The sequence below is a fragment of the Pseudocercospora fijiensis genome (assembly GCF_000340215.1).
Source record: "Pseudocercospora fijiensis CIRAD86 unplaced genomic scaffold MYCFIscaffold_4, whole genome shotgun sequence".
Taxonomy (NCBI): domain Eukaryota; kingdom Fungi; phylum Ascomycota; class Dothideomycetes; order Mycosphaerellales; family Mycosphaerellaceae; genus Pseudocercospora; species Pseudocercospora fijiensis.
The window spans coordinates 4,201,197-4,221,170 of NW_006921535.1; the positions used below are offsets into that span (position 1 = coordinate 4,201,197).

Sequence of the window (19,974 nt, forward strand, 5' to 3'; positions counted from 1 at the left end):
GAGCATGGCCAGCGGTGATCTTGGTCCAGCCATACGTGCGCACCGAGTACAGTCGACGCGAAAAGAGCTCGAAGCAGCCACGGTCGGTCGTCGCAGTGCACCACTGAAACTTCGAACAAGCCAGAGGAAGGCGATAGAGAAGGGTGAGCTGCGGCCGATCACGATGCCGATGCATTTTGTTCATCTTCCACGCTTGCGCGCAGGGTGAAGATGTGTCCAACGTTGTTCATGCGTGTCGAATGTTCGACCCCCTGCTCGGGCGTTCGCGCCAAGCATGGCTACATCCTGTATCATCGTCGTCCTCGCTTTGAGCCGGTCGTTGCAGAGATTCCTACTGTGAAAGGACCGCACGCCAGCAGTGATTGTGGGGGAGGAGGTGTGATTATATGGGAATTGTCATTGAGGATGAAGAGGCGGGTGAAGCTGAGCGGCCAGGAAATTCGGCGGGTGATACCCTTGTCGTCGCTACCGAATACGCACTAGCCCCAGAGCCTAAACGCACTAGCAAAACCTCCTGATACAGCAACAGCGACACCAGACATTCGCTCAGCCGAATATACCGAATCGCTCCTACTTGTCAAGCTCTCGATGTACGCGCTTGCTGGCAGAGGCATGCGAGAGATGCCGAAAACCGTGGTGCTCAGTCCGCGATGGCCTCAAATTCTGGGATTGCGCTGACCAATATGGCCATCACGATTCACGACAACATTCGACAGGTAGGCACTGCCAGTACTGCTTGGAAGCAACGCTCTCTGCTGAGCGCTTGCCAGTCACCCTTATGTCAACAAAAGCCTCTTTCCTCCGAGCAAAGCAAAGCCCTTCTTCATCTGCTTCCATCTGCATTCACCATATTCTGCAGCCTCTCCAGAGCATCGCCAGCTTCAACGCCAGTATCTCGTGCTTGACATTCCTCTTCCACCAGCATCCTTCGAGACCAGCAGCAATCTACAGGACAGACTCTCTCCACCCGGCACTTCACCTCTTTCGATACCCAGCGATCCATCGATAAGCCGTCAAGATGTTCTCCAAGCAAGTCATGCTCTCGACTGCTTTGACCATGGCCCTGCATGCCTCTGCAGATGTGGCCTCTGCTCAACAGAGTAGTGTCACACTCGTCAGCAGCGGCCCAAGCGCAACGACTTGGGTCCACTCTTTCCTTCCGGAGTCAACAAACAAGGTCATCACTGCCATCGCTCCTACAGACCTCAACACTGGCCGCGTTGCGACGGTCGTCAGAGCCGATCCATGTGACACCGTACTGGCGGTGACATGCACTGCAACAGGCCCTGGTGAAGTCTGCGCTGGTCAGACTGACCAAAAGACCCTTGTATGTCCTCGTGAACTCGCAGCAACGAGCCCTGCTGACAATAACTCAGATCAACATTGGACCGACTGGGTAAGTTTCCCGCTACCAGACTTGAGCTACCCACTCGATAGTCCTTCAGACTCGACAAGCTCTGCAAACCCGCATTGCTTTGCTGACAAAGGGCTTGACACCAGGTTCGAGCTCGACTACGGAACGCGAGTGTCCGGCACCTCCTATTCTGTCACGCAAACATGCGATTTCCATGGTGCTATAAGCAAGAAAAGCATAATGGGTCCAGCCACTGCTGCAAATTGCCTCAAAACTACCAAGATCATGCGTCCCAATGGCATGGAGGTTGACACTGTCATTGCGGAACAAATGACTCAGCTTGTTTGTTCAAGACTCTTCTCTCACTCGTGTTCCATTGCTGAATTTTCTGCAGCCCACTGCCACAATCACAATCACCCGCAATGCCGACCACCTTCCTGACCCTACGGCCCAATGCGTGAAGAAAGCCATCATCTTGGACATCGCAACTGGCGCGGCTGCACCTACCAGCGTTCCAGAGGTGTACAAAGTGTTGGTTCCCGTAGGAGCAGTATTGGCTGCCGGCGTTGGCGCGATGGTCTGATGAGAAGAGTGGTCTGGCTGGTTGCTTTTGTACTTCCTTGGTATCCCACACCTACTACATCTAATGTTTTTGGCCGAGGAAGTGATCACGGCGGAGCCCTCAGACACCTTGTAACGATATCATGCTGAATGCAGACTTCATTTCATGTCGATGTCCATCACATCACACCGCTACGAGCGTGGACTGATTATGGTCATCCGCAGCATAGAGGCAGTGCTGGCCATCACTTGTTGCTACTGTCCTGGAATCATCCACGTCAAGCTGTACCTTGAGCCGTAGCCGTGGCCTACAGGGTTCGTGGTGTAGCAGAAATTTGCCGTTGAATAGTAACTTTGAGCGCGCCGACCTCGGCCAAGTTGGGACGTTGGCGGGGCAGCGGCGAACGTGAGCGACGACGTCCTCCATCTTTCGTGATGGATGATTTCTGATAGCAGACAGCAAGAAAATGTCGCACTCCAAATCAACAGTCAGGAAGCCATACAGGCTCGATGCAGGTGCGCTCGGCTTTCTCCAAGGCCTGACATTGCACAGCCAAGCTGCATCGACATCGACATCGACATCCTCTGGATCGGCATTGATCCACTACTTTGGTGGCATCCCATACGCACTTCCTCCCGTGGGACCATACAGGTTTAGACAGGCCAGGAGACTGCCACCTTGCTATCGTTATGGCACAGAAGTTAGTCCGGGACGATTTGATGCAGGAACAGCTGTATGCCCGCAACCATCATTTCTAGCAGAGAAAGACAAGAGCAGTTGGGATGAGAATTGTCTGCAACTCAACATCTATATACCTGCGAGGTCACGCCCGCAAAAAGGCTTTCCCGTGCTCTTCTTTATCCATGGTGCGATTAACTTCACATCAAGCCCTGGTGAATTTGCTAACCCGATGCAGGCGGCTTCTTACAATGGGGCGATCCCAATATGGCGCCTGAATCTTTGGCTCGACTATTGAGTGAGACTGCTTTCAATGCCATCATTGTAGCTCCAGCATATCGTGTTAATGCTCTTGGCTTCTTGACCAGCCGCGAACTCCAAGCAGAGGCGCAGATTCTCGGGGATCCCGTGGGAAATCAAGGCTTCTGGGATCAGCGAATGGCACTCGAGTGGACCTCCCACAATATCGAATACTTTGGAGGCGATAGCAGCAACATCACTATTTCCGGGTACTCGGCTGGCTCGCATAGCACCTTTCACCAGCTTGCCCACGAGCTCTATTTTGTGCCGGACTCCCGAGCCATCATCAAGAGGGCTATCATGTGGTCAAACAGCCCCGGTGTACAGCCGAAGACCATTGTGGAGCATCAAAAGCAATTCGATGAACTGCTCGAAGCGCTGAACATTCCACTCTCCTTATCTGCGAGCGAAAAGCTTCAGCATTTGAGATCCACCCCAGCATCACACTTGATCGCGGTTCAGGACAAAATGAAACTATCCGAGTTCCGCGCACTCTCAGATGGTCAATTCGTCTCCAAAGACACAATAGCGAATATTAATAGTGGCGACTTCGCTCGAAGGATGAAAGCGCGTGGTATTAAGTTGATGAACGGGGAATGCAGAGACGAGTACTCGCTCTATCGAGCATGGAGAACTCCGCCACCTTCGTATGAGGCAACGTATACACGGCTTTGCGCAGACTATCCCGAAAAAGCTGTCTCCAGACTGATGCACTGTTTCTGCGGCGACCAGAAAGCCCTACCTTACGGCATGAGAGACTGGCAGGAAGCATTTGGTAAGCTGTACGCGAATATGCAAGTGCATGATCTTGAGAGAGGCTTCCATCGCGCTCTCGTTGATGGAGGGCTAGAACCGGGGAAAGACCTTCTACGTTACAGGTTTGACTGGCAGACAAAGGCCTCGAAAGAAACACTTCCTCTAGGTTGGGGTGTCACTCACAGCACAGACCAGTGGATATGGTGGTGGGGACAATCCTATGACCATGGTCTCACTGATGATGAAAAGGCAATTCTCAAGACTTGGAACCAGAAGTTCGCTGCCTTTGTAGCTGGAGATGATCCAGAGTGGGGACCAGCAGACGTCAAGGAAATGCTACGGCTCAGATTGGATGGAAAAACAGATATATGGATGGACGATCGATGGGAAGAGGGCGTCAGAGTTTGGGATGCCGTCAACAAACCAGGCTCGACGGGGCTATTGGACTGGATCAAGTCGAAGCTCTAAGTCAGATATGTGAGATGCAGCGCTTCTGCGACAAGCATTGCACCCAGCTCACCGCCTTCATCAGTATTCGTCAATGCTCCGTGCGAGTTCAGTGTACTGTCTCTCTTTCCCGAACGCGATCCCTGCCAAAAGTTACACCATCGTCCGGCTACGTGCATAGAACAGCTTGACCAACGAGCTGTAGCGGCAGCCTGCATTCAGACAGGTCGAGCTTCTCTGCATCCCATTTTGGAACCGCGCACAGTGCAAGTCTGCATATCGGCTCTTTGTGTGTGCCAAGGAGCATCCAAAGAGACTTGCTTGCGACGCACTAAGACCAAAGGTTTGTGCATGTACACCAGCAAACCCCTAAGCCGTGCTTTGTCTCAGTCAAGCTGGACTAGGCCATGTGTTTGCGACTGAATGATATATCATCCTGACCTGACCGACGTGGACCTGCAATCTTTCGTACCACACGAGCTCGTAAGCCTTACATCCACCCGCGAAAACGAGACTTATAGCACACGATTGATGTACTCAGCTCGCAACACCAGAAAAGAGATGTCAAACACCAACACATACACTGCTATGCCTGGCTTTCTTCCAGGAGCTGGATACCAGCCCAGCTGCTTCAAACCACAACAAACAGCCGTTAACCCACGTCTCACCTACTTCATCACTCGCAGCAATGGCATGCCGGTTCCTCTGATTCCAGCAGATGAGCTTCCATTCAACGTAAAATTGCAAAATGTCGCTCGCGTTCTGTCTCCTCAGGATACCTATGGTCTACAGTATGTCGGCTGCGCTCCTTACAGTGGCACGACCTTCCAACTTGAGCGCGATGCTGCTCCTGGCATGCATCGCTCAAGCAGCCAGCCACCTGGCGACAATATGCATACACGCACCCAGAGTGGCTCCCACGTCAAGCAATACCTTGCTGCCGAAGCATTGAATCGCCAAGCTCTACCGCATTGCTCAGGCTTCACGACGTCCACTTTGCCAAAGAGGCCAGTTTCTGCTGCGGACGCTTCCAAGTCCTGGCGCCGCTCTGATGCAGTCACGCCGCCGCCAGCTACGACGTCCGACACTTCCACTACCGACACTACCCAGGCGGTAATTGATGCGATTCTCCGCTCCGAAGCCGGTGCAGAGACGGCTGAGCGTCTGAACTATCGACCAAAAGATACCACCCCTCCACCGTCAGGCAGAATCCCAGATCAAGAGAAGAAAGAATATTGCACCTATTGGATTTTACACGGCGACTGTGCCTATGTCCAGCAAGGTTGCCGCTACAAGCACGAGATGCCAGATAAGGCCAAGCTCTCGGAAATTGGAATCAATCATGTTCCACGTTGGTGGTTGGAGAAGAATGCTGCTGTCAAGTTTGGCGAAAAAGCAATCGTCGGCGAGAAGAAGCCTATCAGCGAGTGGTTCAAGATACGCAAGGATTCCACTTCTGATGGTGATGAGAGTGAGAGCGGGAGCGAGGATACTCCCAGCGAGGCTTCTGAAGAGCAGAAGAAGCCCATTCCTGTTGGATTGAAGAAGACTGCCAAGCCAATCGTCGGCTCAAAGCAGATTCTCACCAAGTCAGACACTACTGCACGTAGCAAGAGCCCAGCGGTACCACCAACTCGTCCTTCTACTCCGACCACAAACGACAACGCTCGCAAGACATCTACCGCCAACAGCGACCTGATCGACTTCGCCACAACCATTCCAACTCCATCTACCTCTACAGCTTCGACAGCACGTTCTGCTCCCGCGGCCAACAAGCCCACAACTCCGGAGAGGACCACGAAAGTCTTTGTTCCCGCCGGCGAATCCCCTGAAGCGCAGATCGCGGACATCAAGAAGCGGGCACGTGGCAAGCAGTCTCGCACTCCATCTCCATCTCACGTCGGCATTGGGAAATTCGCGAATGGTCTCATGGCGTCAAGGCACGCTCCAAAGCCAGAGAAGGAGAAAGAGAAGGAAGCTTCTCCAAAGCGTCAGATTCTGAGAGCGACTTGTCGTCCTCGTCGCGCAGTGGCGTCGAAGGACAGTGAGAAGAAGGATAAGAATTGAGTTGTGGCGCAAAGGGTTTCTGAGGCTAGGGTATGGCGTTGGTTGGCGCGAGCATCGATACTGGGATATAGATACGATGGTTTAGGGGAAGTATAATATTAGAGAGTATTTTAGCATGAGTCTATAATAGCATCTGGGTGGCTGTCTGATCTGATCTATCCATGGTATTTCCATTTCAAGTTTGGAATTTGTTGCCCATCTTGCTCTAGAGAGTATTCATGTCTGCGTTCCGGGATCTTGATCTGACTGATATGGCTAGAAGAGGGCATGCAATCTCCCAAGCATGAGCCAACGATTCGCGTCTTGCAGTCCGGACTCCCAAACATCGAATGATCATCGGAAAAGAGAGGATTTTCGAAGCCCATCGAGCATTTTGAAGCTATCGCTGGCCGCATTCTATACTATATTACACATTCTTCTTACGAAGCACACCGAATCACTCATCACCACCACCACCATTTTCCCTGCCCTCCTCCTACTTGCCAGCAGCGAAGATGCTGCGGAAATCCGCATTGCTTTTCTTGCCTCCATCGGCATTCTCGCCGGAGGCAGCAGCAGCAGCAGCAGCAGGAGCGCTTGCAAATCCGCCAGCACGCTTGAAGCCAAGTCCGCCTCTTCGGCCACCTCGGCCACCACGAGCTCCAAGTTGGGGAGGTGCAAAAGCAGGCTTGCTCGAAGATGACGTGGCAGGCGCAGAACCGGAGGCTTTCGAGCCATTCTTCTTCTTACTCTGGCGTGCGAGCAGCTCTCCGACCTCACCCGTTCTGACTTCCGGACCAAGACTTGAGACATCGACGCCAAGACGAACTCTGTTGGCAGCAGCAAGGTCGGCAAATTCGACTATCGCGCCTTCCTTCTCGCGGCGAAGCTGGATCTTGGTCAATGGACCGTAGTGCTCCATGGCGGCTCGGATGCGAGCGTCATTGACTGTGTCCGGGATGTTGAAAATGGCAATCTTCCGCTCTCTGGCAGTCTTGTATGCTTCGTCGTCGGCAGGACGAGACGAGGATGCCATTGAAACATCAGATCCGCGTCGTTCGCCTTTGCCAGCTGGCTCGACTGATCCTGCTTTCTTGATGATGATGTCTTCGTGTCTGGCCCGCTCGCTCGGAGCAGCAGTGCGGCCCTTGGGCTGAGCTATCTCGACTTTCAGCACCCGCTCGCGGAATGGCTTGTCATTGCTCTCCTCAACCGCCTTCGCAGCGTCTTGTGGTGTGCGGTAGACAATGAATACAGTACCCGTGGGTTTGCCGTTCACCAATTTGATGAGGTTCATCCTCTCAATCTGACCAAATTGTGCGAAGTGCTCACCTATCTCGCTCTCTTTTGCTTCTCGATCCATGTTCTTGACCACGATTTCCCTGCCTTCATCCTGTGGACCAGATCGCTGCTTCTTTGCATCTGGGTTGGAGATCAAGGCAGTGAGGGTATGCATCGAGTCGAGCTTGGTCTCATGCATGGCTTTCTCAGCAGCTTTGGCCATCTCTGGAGTGAGAAACGTGACATAGCAGAACCGCCGTCGGGAGTTGTACTTGAGTGAGGGAAACCGGACACTGACGATGTCGCCGTAGCTCTTGAAGAGACTTCGAATCTTCTCTTCGTCGTAAACGTCCGGATAGTTCGTGACGTAAAGCGTGCTGAGCGTGCCACTTTGGATCTTGACTTCCCGTCCACGCAGCTCTTTGCCATTTCGTGTCTTTGCGGCCAACACGTCTTCTTGGGACGTGAACTCGACGGTGGCGGAGGCAGTTTGCGCATCTGACTCCTTGGCGATGTTGATTGAAGGCGGATTGCCGACGTCTCGGAAAAACTTCTTGATCTCGAAATCGGTCACATCGACAGGCAAGTTGCGCAAGGTGATGGTGTTGTGCTCACGATCTCGCTTGATCTGTGCACTTGCGGAGGCTGACGGTTCCGCGCCTTCCTTTTCTGCAATGGTCTCTAGTTCGGTTCGAGCTCTCTTGTGGCTGTCGCCGTTCGTAAGAGGCTCATCCTCTCGCTTCCGCTTGTCGCCAGTGACCTCTTCCTCGACCTGCGCTGCGGCCAAGAGCTGCTCCTGTTGTTGAGCTGCGAGCGCGGCTGCTTCCTCGGCCTCCTTGGCGCGCTTCACTGCAATCTTATTTGCAAACTCACGGGCCTCTGCCAATGCCACTTGCAGTCGCACGCTCGACTCGTGTTGCTGGAAGTGGTTGAGATAGAGCTCCATGACTCTTTCTGGGTGATCCAGGTTCCGCTGCTGGAGAGCTTGTTGAACAACTGCTGTTGCCAGGTTCGGGCCATTGCCGTCGGTCTCGACACGCCGCGTCTCACGAATTCGATCGTAGCCCCACAACCAGATCTCCCAATAGTAGTACTTTGCCCAAAAGTCAGACGAATTGCCGTGACGAGCCGCAAGATGCTGGTAGATGTCTCTTGCCTCTTGGATGCGTCGGGCCTCTGCGTAGAACTTGATTTGAATCTGCTCGAGACGGAACAAAGGATCTCCGTCAAAATTGGGGCCGTAAATCTTCTTTCCAGCTTCTTGCACGTCTTCAAGCGCCATTGTGATGCCAACCTCAGCAGTATCGACATCGTCCTCGGTACTATTCACTGCGAAAGCGTGACGTCTCAGATAGCTGCACCACTCCTGCAACATCTTGACAAGTTCTTCCATTCCGCCGACGTCGAGAAGGCCGGAGTTCGTAGCGCGATGCTTTGTGTTCTCGATTTCCTCCCTTGGCTTTTGCTCGACATCAGCACGCAGAATTCGCCGAGCCCATAAGTCGCCCGACCAAGGACAGTGCCGAGTTGCTCGCTCCATAAGTGGCAACAAGGTTCGCGAAGCTGACTGCTCATAAGTGTTCAAGAAGTCGATATAGTCCAGCCACCACTCTGTGTTGGTAGGTTCGTGCAGGAGCGCACGCTCAAACAGGGCACAGCGCATGTCGTAGTCGAAATTGGTACGACGCTTGCGAAACTTTTCGTCTTTGAAGTATTTCACGAACTGGTGATGCACAGCTTCACGATCGCCGCTTTCGATGGCGCGCTGCAACTTGGATTCGTTGTCATTTCGAAGACCCATGGCTGTCTTGGCAGATTCCGCCATATGGTTGACCTCTGCCACACGCGCTTCCCACCTATCTCCGAAGTCTCGAGAAAGAATAGGCCAGTACAGCTGCCGTGTTTCGTCCCAGGTGATGTGAGGTACCATGAGTCGTCTCAAAAAGAGATCGTGGAGACTTTTCAGGTCAGCAGCCTCAGTCGGATGTTGTGAGATCTGTTCCTGGAAGACGTGTGCGTATTTATTCCAGAGGACATGGCTTTGGTCGACTCGCCACTGCGTTGCGGCAGCAGCTTGCTCAAGGACACTGAGGAGCACATCCATAGTGAAAAGCTCCTTGACCATCTCATTATCCTCGATGGACCAGTTTGGGTTCATGCCACCTTCATGAGCATGGCACGCTGCGCAGTTGGTGGAGACCCAATTTGCATACGCCTGCCATAGCTTCACCGAGGCGGGTTCATCGGCAACAGCCTTTTGGCACAACTCCGTGATGGCGATGCGCTCATCGGATGAGGTGGCCAGCAGCATCTCATCTGAAAGCCAGTCGAGCCAGATGGCTTCACCGACGGCGAACCTCGTGTCCATAGCTTCTCGAGCCTGGCGCATCTCGGCGAGCAAGACGAAGCTTCGAGGATCACCACGTGGCGCGGCATGTTCGTTGTCTGCAGGAGGATCGACGTGTGCAAGGAAACCTTTGTGGAGAAGATTGACCAGCTCGACGTGATAGGCGTAGGCATAGGAGTTCTCCTTCTCTGCTAGGAAATTGAGGAGCTCCGTCACTCTCTGCGACTCGGCGTCCGACAAGGCGTTCGAGGTGAAGTCACGCGGCGGCGGCGTCTGGGAAGGCGCCTCTGCCATGGTGATGTCGGCCAGGCTCTGGCGCGAGATGGTGCGCGCAACGGGAGGCGACAAGGTCCCAAGTTGCTGGGGGTGGATGTGCGGGCGTTGGTCTTGCCGCACGGAGTCTGCAGAGTAGGTCCGGGACACGTGCTGGCGTTGTTGCATGGAAGCCAGATCTGCACGAGTCAGGGAAGGTGATCAACACTCGCAGGCACCCATTGTTGAAACTTACCAGCCAATGTTTCCATGTGCGGAGTAGACACTGGTCGATGCGCAACGAGCGGTCTTTCGACATAGCCATAGCGTTGCTGGCCCTGCGCTCCGGAAGGCTGGATGGGCGTGCTGGTGGGCGGCGGCGGCGGCGGCAGCGGCAGCGGTCTGAAATTCGGCGCTGCGATTGCCGGGTGCGGGTGCGGGTGCGGGTGCTGCTGCTGGAAGTGCAGCGCGTGCACTGCTGGACGGTATGCCGAGCGCGGCGATGCGTGTCTTTCTGGCGACCGGCGGACTTCCTGGCTCAATGCTGATGGAGTTTTTTGTTTGCCACCAGCGGGCCGTCTCTGCCTTTGCACGACAGGAGGAGTCGCAGCACTCGACGCTTCGGGGGCCCTTGCGCCTGCGCCTGCGCCTGCGCCTGCGCCTGCGCCTGTGCTCGACGTCGCTCCATCGTCTGGCGACAACAGGGCATGAATGTCCATCGCCTGCCGCGCTCGACGAGAATACCAACGGCCGCACGCAAGAGTCCCAGCGTGTTGGTCGATATGACAGCTCTCGCCTCGCCTCGCCCATGCAGGGTCGTCTGCGACGCTCACGCGGCCTAGCCAGAGTATATCTAGCCAGCTGCACTCCACACGTACAGCAGAATAGAATATGAGACCCGACGGCTCAGCAGCCGAAAGTCTACGGGTGCAGCCTGGCAGGGCAGCCGGACACAGCGCACACTGCACAGCGGCAAATGGACAGTAGTGAAGCTGGCGTCACAGTACGCGTGCCGTGCACGATGCTCGGGAGAGTCGGAAAGTGATAATCATAAATCTACTGGGGAGAGATAGCTAGACGGAGCGATAGACATCCCGGAAAACTGTGCACATCCTTTTCATCAGACCTGCTCCATTTCTCTGTCTAAGCCGGGAGCCCTTCCGCCTGCCGCCAGTCCAACGGAACAAGCCGGCTTGGTCTTCTCCACCGCCGACCGCTGCTCCTCCGAACACCCCTTCCATTGACTGATGACATGCTTCCTGCCCGTCCCCGTCCCATTGAATGCGTATCTAGGCAGAATGAGTCTGCCAGCGCCAGCGAGGCGCATAGCCTCGAGATGTACGACATTCACTCATGCAACTTACCTCCCGTCTGGATGCTAATGGCTGCAGGCCTGTTCTGCCAGAATCTGCCCATACGCACGAGGCCACAACAACTATCGCCCATAGCGACACCTGGGCGCAGAGCGGCTTCAGATGACTCTTCTAGCGCGTCGAGATCGAATCCCATTCTTGATGAGTATAGAAAGAACAACCCCGAAACAGCGTCATCAGCACTGCAGCCGAGCCAGCAGATGCCCCAGCAAGGCGACATTGCATCGTCATCGATTTTCGAGGATCATCGCCGAATACAAGAGCAGCGCAGGGAGGATGAGGAGGACGTGGAGGAGGGCAAGACCAAGATTGGTGGTATCACACGCGATCCGAATGCCATCGCACGAGTGATGGTGCCTGATCCGGCGGCGCGTGAGAGATGGGAGAGGAAGAAAGTGATACAACTGGTGAAGAAGGGCGGCAGGTTGACGAAGCCGGAGTTCTTGAAGCGCACTGAACGAGAGCATCTGGTCAAGAGCCACAATATGAAGACGAGTGTGAAGAAGCTGGGCATGATCGCCAGACAGATCGCAGGGAAGACTATCGATGATGCCATCGTGCAAATGCGATTCAGCCCGAAAAAGGTCGCGCAGGAGGTGCTGAAGCAGCTCGAATTCGCGCGCGACGAGGCTGTCGTAATGCGAGGAATGGGCTTGGCGGGTGCTGCAGAGGAGCACGCCGGAGTGCTGAACGAAAGCTCGACCGATATCGCTGGCACGACCGCTGCTGGCCTCGAAGCGGCACGAGGCACTCTCGCCCAGCGTATCACATCAGACAATCCGATTTCCATCCAGCTCAAGGATGGCAAGAGGCATCAAATTGATGATCCGAGTAAGATTTACATCGACCAGGCCTGGGTGGGTCGTGGTCCATATGGCAAATTGCCCGATTATCGAGCGCGAGGAAGAATATTTATCATGCGTACACCGTGGACCAGCTTGACAGTGGTATTGAAAGAAGAGAAGACAAGAATACGTGAGCACGAGGAGCGCCAGGCAAAGAGACGGAAGAAGATCACGGCACAGGTGTGGGTGCCTCTGCCTGATAGACCTATTCAGACTCACAGACAATGGTACAGTTGGTAGACTTTAGACGCTTGCAAGTCACGCATGAGGCTCGCGGGAAGGGAGGTAGAGCATGCACAAATACAGAACCAGGCATCGCGATGACAGAGACTGAGAGACATGCGCACCCTTATTCTTATGGCCAGGCATTCTGAGATCAGCGCCCCTTTATTACATTCGAGGAGAGGCTGGAAGGAGGAAATGGCAGCTATGTAATAAGATGACCATGGGATAGCGTTTTCGCTTGACACGAGTCATACGACTTACGGCCGTACGCCGTTCGGCGCACTTCCGTGGATCGACCAGCCACGCGAGCTGCTTTTGACGACCAGACCAGTCCAACTTCACATCATCCTTCAGCTGCTGCTGTACTACTACTGGCGGGCCATCACCTCTCTCACGCCCTACTTTGATCTGGCCATATGGCTGGCCTGCGCATGCACACACCTATGAGATGGCGGTAATAACTGTCGTAAGTAGTGGGAGCCGGCAACAATGATTCCACCGCTGTCTGCATAAGAACGCTGCACCTCTTTTGAGCCACGATGTCGCCTGGCAGCTACGTTAACGTTACTATTTCTCCGTGTAGCTCATCAGCCGTTGGCCCACCTGCTTCCTGGTCACGCAGGAAATGTACATACCGGAACCGACCAGGGTCAATGCCCTCTCGGGAGATGCTTCACGGGCTAATACCAGGATTGGCGGGGGTCTGGACTCTGGAGACAGGCACAGGGTGAACAAGCTTCGGTATCCCACCTCTCAGCAGTGTCAGCACTTCCACTTTGGACGATTGTCAGAGCTCCTGGTGCTCTTGATACAGATTACAGAATAATATTAATCACACTACTGCAGATGCGCTCTCCTCACCTCCGACCGATATTCAAGCAGCGCTCGAAATGCCCCTCTCACTCGTTGTCGCGATTCCAACTTTCGTGTGCTCATTGCTCTCGCTTGTGGCAGACGCGACGTTTGTTGTCTTCTATGTGATATTCCCTCCTGAGCGGCACTTCCGACAGGCATTGATAGTCAATCTCCTGGCTGCTGGTGAGTCGCGTGGTGGGAAGCCTCGGAGAGCAGCACCCAAGAGGTCCACCAACACGCACTCAAACACGTGGGACTGACGCGCGTCCATCTCAGATCTTATTAACTCGGCGAACAACACCATTTCCGGCGCCTTTGCTCTTGCCCGCCGCAATGAGAAGCAGCCAATTCCGCCAGGTCCCGGCTGTGTCGCGAATGGCTACGTCGGCCAGTTCTCCGTGCAAGCGATCGACTTCAGCATACTGGTCATCTCCTTGTCTGTGCTCCTCACGATCCGGCAAAGCAGCATGATGCTCAAGCCATCGATGCGCCATGTGGTAGCAGTGTGCGCTATTCCATGGATCCCACCACTTGTCACCGGTAAGTTGGAATGAATACTTCCCGGTAGGCAGAGCTAACGTTTCCAGCCAATATTGCACTTGCGATGGATCTATATGGACCTGTCAGCGGGAATTGGTGCTGGATTGAAGCGAAATATTTCGGACTTCGCTACGCTCTTACGCATGCATGGCGCATTAGCATATTTGCAGCCACCATCGCGATCTACACGTATATATACATCCACCTCATGCGCACATATGGCAAGCTTGCGATTAGCACCGCGACTGGAACCGCCGACACGGACGACAATCTCACCGCCCTCTCTGACCTCCCTCCGGCCTCAGATGCGCCAAAACGGCACATTCGTGTGAGGTCTTCGATCACGACTTACCACTCCCACCACGCCGATGAGCAGCCACTGGCTCCGTTCCCGACCATCTCCGAAAAGGGCGACGCGAGCAGCGCAGAGTCACCCGCATGGCCTATTGGGCTCGCAGAGCGCGAGGATGGCACTCGAAATGGGCAGATCACGGTTGTCGCGAGTGCTAATCAAGCTCGGGCTCGGGCTAGAAAGCAAGCTGTGCGAAAGATGCTGCTCCTCAATGGATATCCAATTTGTTATATTATTCTGTGGATTCCCGGCATCACGAACCGCATTTATGAAGCATTTGGGCCATCGCCCATCTGGCTGAGAGCCCTCCAAGCTTCGACACAACTCGTCGGGTTCGCAAATGCGCTCACCTATGCGTACAATGAGCAGTTCAATCAGCGAATCCGAGGCCGATGAGACACCACCTAGTCATGTGCGCATGGTTCTTTGTCCAGTTGTCCAAAGGCTGTTGATGGCCGAGATCAGCACACCGAATCCCATGATTTTCCTGCCTCGCGCGCTCAATGTCTTGCGCGTCGGTTGTGATTAGTCGTGGTGGGTCGCTTTCTTGTCGCCACATATTATGCGACCGCATCCAGCACATCCTCCGGGTGTCGAGGCAATAAACTCGACCAATTCCTCCCACAAATGAACCGGAAACGATAACCTGTCCAGTGTGCATAGCTCACGGCGTGAATCGATACCGCTTGTGCCCCTTTGACGAAGGAAGGAGTTGATGAAGTCCTCCAGTTTATTACTATCCTCCGACCATTTGGCAACTTCCGCCGGTCTTCGTCCTTCTGCTGGAACCAATGTTATTCTCTTGCAACTTCGGCATACTACGCAGGTCCTGCACTTCTTGTGTGGACCAAAAGTGGTCGTAGTCGTAATCGCGGACGGACGCAGCCTCATCATCACCCTCTTCGGAAATATCGAAGATAGGTTCGAAGACCTTGAGCGGGAGAGTGCTGAGGCTGGCGCCATCTCGAATGCTATCGAGAGAAGAAGCAGTGCCGACATTGTTGCCTTCTACTGATGACATGCATTGCTTGCATTTGCTGCGATGTTCTCGAAACATATCCCAGGACACGTCCTGCTTCCTCGATGTATCTCATCTCGAAGCTCTCGCGGGGGAGCTTATTGAAGGAAGGGGTTACCGGGTAGCTGCGCCATCTCTCTATCTCACTGATCTGGGAGCGGCGTGGTTAGATTCTGGTCCATATTTTATCATCTATTGCTGATGGAGAGAGCCAAAGCGAATCTTGTACCTGACGCTGTATGAAGAACCGCCAAGAAGATCAAAAGGCCATATGGATTCACGCATGTCGCTTTGCCTGTCAAATATCAATGAGCCCTTGAAGACGTGAGCACAAATCAGATCAGATCATAGCAGCATGGGGTTGAGTGCGGATTCATTAATATCAAGACCAATTAAAATCGGGTTTTATGTATAAATAAATCTCTCAAACCTCCTTCCCCTTCCCACCTCCAGCCCGATGTTTCGGCGTAAAATCCCTCGTCCCAACATCATCCTTACTCCCACCTCTCCAATCCTGAAAGCTCATCTCCAAAACCCTCGACTTCTTCATCGCAAGCTCGTAAACACACTGTCCAAACAAGCCATTAGCCCAAGCAAACCAACTCCTCGTCCACTTCCCCTCATTATGAGCATTAACACTCTCATGTACCAAACCCAAACCATCCGTCGAAGTCAAAATACTATACAACTGCCGAGCAATCTCGTCATCGTTCTGAGAAGTCAGGATCCTCATGATGGCTGCCATGGGCCAACCATTGGCTGGACCGTTATGTGGACCGCCGACGGCTGAGAGCACGGGTCCATGAGCCCAGTATGGGTTATATGTGGATAAGACTCTGGCTCGAGTGTTTTGATAGACTGGGTCTGAAAGGGATGAGTATCCAAAGTATGCCGAGGACAAGAGAGAAGGAGAATTCGCATCGTCCATGAGGTTGACACCTCCATACCCGTCGATTTCATAGGCGTAGACGTCTCCGTGTTCTTTGGTCGGGACAATGGCGTGGGCTTCGATAGCGGCTCGAACGGAAGCAGCTTTGTCGCGCATTCTTTTCGCGAGGTTGGCGTCGAGTTTCGATGCGATCTCTGAGGTGCGGTCGAGGTAGTGTGAGAATTGCATGTTGGCTGGTATGAAGAGTTGGTAGATGACTTCGTCGTCGCTGGGCCGGAATGCGGATTTTATCAGACCTGTTCCGGAAGCTATAGGTGCGCCGAGTCCACCGTTCGTGAATGAGGAGAAGATGTATGCAGAGTCCTTCACGGTGCCGTCAGGGTTGTAGGTCGTATCGTCTGTCATGTGTTGAACTGTGTCGAGGATGAGGGAGACGGCTTTGATCCAGTTGAACTTTTGGAAGAACTGAATGTCGTTCGTTTGCCGGAAGTATGTGTCTGAGAGTTGTAGAAATGCAGCGTGCGAGTCCAGTTCCCATTTGCATTCGAAGACGATCTTGTCGCTGTAAGGTGGTGTCACTTTATACGAGCCGTCGAAGGCGTAGTTGCGTTCTGCGGGACGCCCGGATTCGGGTGGTGGTTGGAACGCTTGACAGTAAGGATATTGGAGAAGGTAACGAGCTTGGAGATTGATGGCACCGCGCCAGAGGGAAGCGAGAGAGTTCTTGTCGCTGGAGGCTTTGAGGAGAGGCGCGTAGGATTGGAGTTGATTTGCAGAATCACGGAGCCACATTGCTGGAATGTCGCCGGTGATTATGAAGGATAGCTCCTCATCTTTGTTGTCTGCTGCAACACCGCGCCAACTGACTGTGGTGTCTAGTGTATTCGGAAAGGCATTCTCGAAGAGCTTCTTCAAGTCTGGGTCCTTGATAGCTGCCACCGTCTCGTTGATCGCCTGCTCCACCTCTTCGCTGTGAAATGTGCGACAATTCTGGGGCGGCCGCATGGAAGGGAGCTTGAGGATGCCATTTGAGAATGGTGGTTGGCGGTTCTTCGACGTGTTGCCGTACAGATCGCATGAAGCCGCGCGCTTCTGCCAATCCAATGTCGATTCACTCGTGGCAGTGGCTGCTGAGAGGAAGGATATGATGTGGCTGAAAACCACTTGCCATTTCATCATCATGAATGCCTCTTCGCAGAGCTCCTCAAAGTCGGTTAAGACAACAATTATGGGCAATGGGAGCCCGTGTGACCAGCCCTTCCTGTCGGACCTTTCCCAATGAGGACACCATCCATGACCTTGTAGAGTTTATAGTGCACCACAAGGCGATCCCCGCGCAAGACGCTGCCTGCTGCTCGTATGAAGCCGGAAGTTGCACCGAATGTGGAACAAATGCATCATGTATGTCGTAGAACGTTGCAGTGCTGTGCTGAGTGTTTATCGATATGCTATTACAGTGCAACCTTTACGCGCCGAAACAGTGAAGGGCACTGTGTCCAGTCTCTTGAGAAATACTCATTTCTCATGATTCTGCTTCGGTCCTGAAATGATCAGCGAGGCTGCAATCTCATACCTCTCCACCACGTGGCATCAAGCGATTCTTGGGCTTTGACGCTTGCGATGCGCCAACTCAGCTTCAAATACTCGATGCAAGCCATGCTAGGCTTGCACAGCCAGTACTCTCGGCGCCTCGCTTGAGATGCTCAGAGTAGCCAATGCATTCTCAATGCCAATCAGTCCTGGTCTCTCCTTGTCCTCCCATCCTCTGAGTGGTCCCCAGACTAATCTCTTTCGGCGGTCTTCGACGTGCATCTTCAATGCTTTGATAAGCGGAGCGTCCTTCTTCACTCCACTCCACGCATCGATTTCGACGATTTCTAGGCTTGGAACTTGGTCCAAGATGCCTGTAAGCAGATGCACGCAGAAGCACATGTATGTTTCTTCTGTGGCGCCAGCGCCACGAAAGCCATTGAAGATGTCATCGCTGGGATCACACTCGACAAAAATCTTGAGAGTGCGCATGTTCTTGCAATCGGTCAGGCCGAGGCGAGGCTGAGTGTTCTGACATGTTGGTGGCTTGCTCCAGCCCGGTCCCAGGCGAAGCTCCATGGCATTGATGGCTTCACGGTATCTCGGCGGCAGACGCATCAGAAGCGGGTACTTGGTGGTAAAGAATCGACCATGATATGGGAAGAGGCGGACGGTCTGGGCGTAGAAGACTCGGTAGGCTTCTTCATGCATGCGGCGACAAACTAGGAAGCAGGAGAGGCGTGGGAGGATGGTACGATAGTTGTTCGGCTCTGCAGTTCTCGCATTAGTGTTGTGATCAGTGCAGGGCGGGCTTTTGGCTTGCCAAGATCGATGGGCTTCTGGATGTGAAGGACATTCTCGTAGACGCGGAGGCGCAGCTCGGGTGGTAGATCAAAGAAGCGAAATGCGCGGGTCGCAGTGCTATGGCTGTGGGTGGGTGAAGGCGCTCTCGAGGCAGCAGCCGATGTCATGCGCGAGGACATGGGCGTCGACGCGCTGCTTGACGCGGGAGACGACGGGACCTTACGGCGTGTGCTTGTCCGTGTTCGGCGCATACTGCTTGTTCTCCGCCGATAGTGATCCAGCACGCAGGCACAGCGGTTCAATGGAAAGCAAAGGCTCGGCTCCGTAGGAGGGCAGTACTACCAGCAGAGACGGCGTGCTACGGGGGACGGGAGGCCATGACTGCTCGCGTGACCTCGCAGCGCTCATGCAGCCATCTCGACGTTGGCTGCGGCTGCGTGGGACGAGTGATGGTTGCTGCGTGGGAAGGAGGAGCTGGCCGGGCGGCAGGAGGCAGACATGAAGCGGAGCAGGCGCGTGTGATGCTGAGGCAGTGGCGGGCAAGGAAAGGAAAGCGGAGTAAGGTAGCGTAGGGTAGCGTAGCTGGGGTGTAATGTGATCAAGCGACAAGCCTACGAGCGTCTTAAGCAGGAGCGAGCAGAGGAGAGGAGAGGAGAGGAGAAGAGATGGAGTGCTCTGGTGGCGTCAGCGTCAGCGTCAGCGTCAGCAGTCACCTGATACTGAGAGGTTGATGCCGAGTTTTTTTTTGTCCAGACCAAACGGGAGTCGACGCTCACTGCCATTGCTGCTCACGTCGCTTCTTGACAGCCGGGTTCGCTCTTTCCAAGATATACAACTGCCCGCCCGTGAATGACGGCGGGCGGCCTAATTTCTGCGCTTGGACACAATAACTTTCATGAAGAGGAAAGAGAAGAGTTTGCTGCGAGAAGGTGCTTGCAGCCATTTCGCGGCCGACGGGAGAGCACGGACACTTCCGTAAAGCTAACTGATCTAATCCCTCCACCTAAAGCTTCATTCCCCAAAACAATCCTCAAAGCTCCTGAACCACCAAATTCCACCCCGTTACATACATTCTCCCGAGTCCACAGTCAGCATAGGGAGGCAGCAACCGATCCTCAACTCTCCCGGTGCTCTCCTCAACCACATTGCCATCGGTATTGATGCTCACAACTCCATGATTGAGCAATCCACCACTACCAAAGAGATTCAAGCAAAACTCGGAGCTGCTGTTCTGCAAGGCAAAGTTTGTCACAACATCCACCAACTTCTCAAGTCTTCCAGAGTCTTGGTCGAACGCGGCAAAAGCTTGGTCGGCATCGTCAAAGGTAAGCCAGTGGAATGTGACGACGTATCCTTCCACCACCGAAGTGGTCAGGCGAATGTTATTCGTGGCGTGTGGAGACGCCGCGAAGAACGTGTTGATCGTATCGTTGACTGCAGATTTGAGGCACACCGAACTGTTGCCCAACGAGCAGGACGGCGCTCTGAGTAGAATATTGTCGTACGTCAGAGACGCGAGG

At 54.0% G+C, this 19,974-nt stretch overlaps 11 protein-coding genes across 11 annotated transcripts; 7 read left to right on the forward strand and 4 right to left on the reverse strand.

The window, feature by feature from the left end:
* The first annotated feature begins 76 nt into the window (after positions 1 to 76).
* On the forward strand, positions 77 to 806 carry MYCFIDRAFT_203646 (uncharacterized protein). The gene has a single exon (XM_007928481.1). The coding sequence runs from the start codon at positions 211 to 213 to the stop codon at positions 481 to 483; it is 273 nt and encodes a 90-aa protein (XP_007926672.1). The 5' UTR covers positions 77 to 210; the 3' UTR covers positions 484 to 806.
* Positions 807 to 2,382: 1,576 nt separating this feature from the next.
* MYCFIDRAFT_38826 (uncharacterized protein) lies at positions 2,383 to 4,118 on the forward strand (the record flags this gene model as incomplete). Its single annotated transcript, XM_007927588.1, has 2 exons — positions 2,383 to 2,782; positions 2,833 to 4,118. 2 exons carry the CDS (start codon positions 2,383 to 2,385, stop codon positions 4,116 to 4,118), a joined length of 1,686 nt encoding a protein of 561 aa, XP_007925779.1.
* A 402-nt stretch (positions 4,119 to 4,520) lies between these two features.
* On the forward strand, positions 4,521 to 6,235 carry MYCFIDRAFT_174892 (uncharacterized protein; the record flags this gene model as incomplete). Its single annotated transcript, XM_007928482.1, has 3 exons — positions 4,521 to 6,141; positions 6,179 to 6,194; positions 6,217 to 6,235. The coding sequence occupies 3 exons, from the start codon at positions 4,521 to 4,523 to the stop codon at positions 6,233 to 6,235; spliced, it is 1,656 nt and encodes a 551-aa protein (XP_007926673.1).
* A 404-nt stretch (positions 6,236 to 6,639) lies between these two features.
* Positions 6,640 to 10,742, reverse strand: MYCFIDRAFT_154053 (uncharacterized protein; the record flags this gene model as incomplete). Its single annotated transcript, XM_007928483.1, has 2 exons — positions 6,640 to 10,056; positions 10,500 to 10,742. 2 exons carry the CDS (start codon positions 10,740 to 10,742, stop codon positions 6,640 to 6,642), a joined length of 3,660 nt encoding a protein of 1,219 aa, XP_007926674.1.
* Positions 10,743 to 11,274: 532 nt separating this feature from the next.
* On the forward strand, positions 11,275 to 12,576 carry MYCFIDRAFT_203648 (uncharacterized protein). The gene is made up of 2 exons (XM_007928484.1): positions 11,275 to 11,361; positions 11,415 to 12,576. The coding sequence occupies exons 1-2, from the start codon at positions 11,322 to 11,324 to the stop codon at positions 12,479 to 12,481; spliced, it is 1,107 nt and encodes a 368-aa protein (XP_007926675.1). The 5' UTR covers positions 11,275 to 11,321; the 3' UTR covers positions 12,482 to 12,576.
* A 22-nt stretch (positions 12,577 to 12,598) lies between these two features.
* On the forward strand, positions 12,599 to 12,913 carry MYCFIDRAFT_174895 (uncharacterized protein; the record flags this gene model as incomplete). The annotated part of the gene is made up of 2 exons (XM_007928485.1): positions 12,599 to 12,672; positions 12,715 to 12,913. The coding sequence occupies 2 exons, from the start codon at positions 12,599 to 12,601 to the stop codon at positions 12,911 to 12,913; spliced, it is 273 nt and encodes a 90-aa protein (XP_007926676.1).
* A 443-nt stretch (positions 12,914 to 13,356) lies between these two features.
* On the forward strand, positions 13,357 to 15,625 carry MYCFIDRAFT_164643 (uncharacterized protein; the record flags this gene model as incomplete). The annotated part of the gene is given in 4 exon segments (XM_007928486.1): positions 13,357 to 13,516; positions 13,533 to 13,571; positions 13,598 to 13,861; positions 13,909 to 15,625. The coding sequence occupies 4 exon segments, from the start codon at positions 13,357 to 13,359 to the stop codon at positions 14,607 to 14,609; spliced, it is 1,164 nt and encodes a 387-aa protein (XP_007926677.1). The 3' UTR covers positions 14,610 to 15,625.
* Positions 14,001 to 15,625, reverse strand: MYCFIDRAFT_211350 (uncharacterized protein). The gene has a single exon (XM_007928487.1). The coding sequence runs from the start codon at positions 15,210 to 15,212 to the stop codon at positions 14,739 to 14,741; it is 474 nt and encodes a 157-aa protein (XP_007926678.1). The 5' UTR covers positions 15,213 to 15,625; the 3' UTR covers positions 14,001 to 14,738.
* Positions 15,626 to 15,655: 30 nt separating this feature from the next.
* Positions 15,656 to 17,296, reverse strand: MYCFIDRAFT_154061 (uncharacterized protein; the record flags this gene model as incomplete). Its single annotated transcript, XM_007928488.1, has 1 exon — positions 15,656 to 17,296. One exon carries the CDS (start codon positions 17,294 to 17,296, stop codon positions 15,656 to 15,658), a length of 1,641 nt encoding a protein of 546 aa, XP_007926679.1.
* Positions 17,297 to 17,522: 226 nt separating this feature from the next.
* MYCFIDRAFT_211351 (uncharacterized protein) lies at positions 17,523 to 18,362 on the reverse strand (the record flags this gene model as incomplete). Its single annotated transcript, XM_007928489.1, has 1 exon — positions 17,523 to 18,362. A coding segment is annotated over one exon (583 nt), but the record flags the coding sequence as incomplete, so codon positions are not given.
* A 36-nt stretch (positions 18,363 to 18,398) lies between these two features.
* On the forward strand, positions 18,399 to 19,433 carry MYCFIDRAFT_174898 (uncharacterized protein; the record flags this gene model as incomplete). The annotated part of the gene is made up of 7 exons (XM_007928490.1): positions 18,399 to 18,409; positions 18,439 to 18,495; positions 18,523 to 18,692; positions 18,728 to 18,986; positions 19,058 to 19,299; positions 19,356 to 19,368; positions 19,394 to 19,433. 7 exons carry the CDS (start codon positions 18,399 to 18,401, stop codon positions 19,431 to 19,433), a joined length of 792 nt encoding a protein of 263 aa, XP_007926681.1.
* Between the last annotated feature and the right edge of the window lie 541 nt (positions 19,434 to 19,974).

Coding starts and splice junctions, on each gene's coding strand:
- MYCFIDRAFT_203646 (XM_007928481.1), top strand. CDS start 211: ATGTGTCCAACGTTGTTCATGCGTGTCGAATGTTCGACCCCCTGCTCG.
- MYCFIDRAFT_211350 (XM_007928487.1), bottom strand. CDS start 15,212: ATGTCGGCACTGCTTCTTCTCTCGATAGCATTCGAGATGGCGCCAGCC.
- MYCFIDRAFT_203648 (XM_007928484.1), top strand. CDS start 11,322: ATGAGTCTGCCAGCGCCAGCGAGGCGCATAGCCTCGAGAT. Junction 11,362..11,414: donor GAGGCGCATAGCCTCGAGAT/GTACGACATTCA, acceptor TAATGGCTGCAG/GCCTGTTCTGCCAGAATCTG.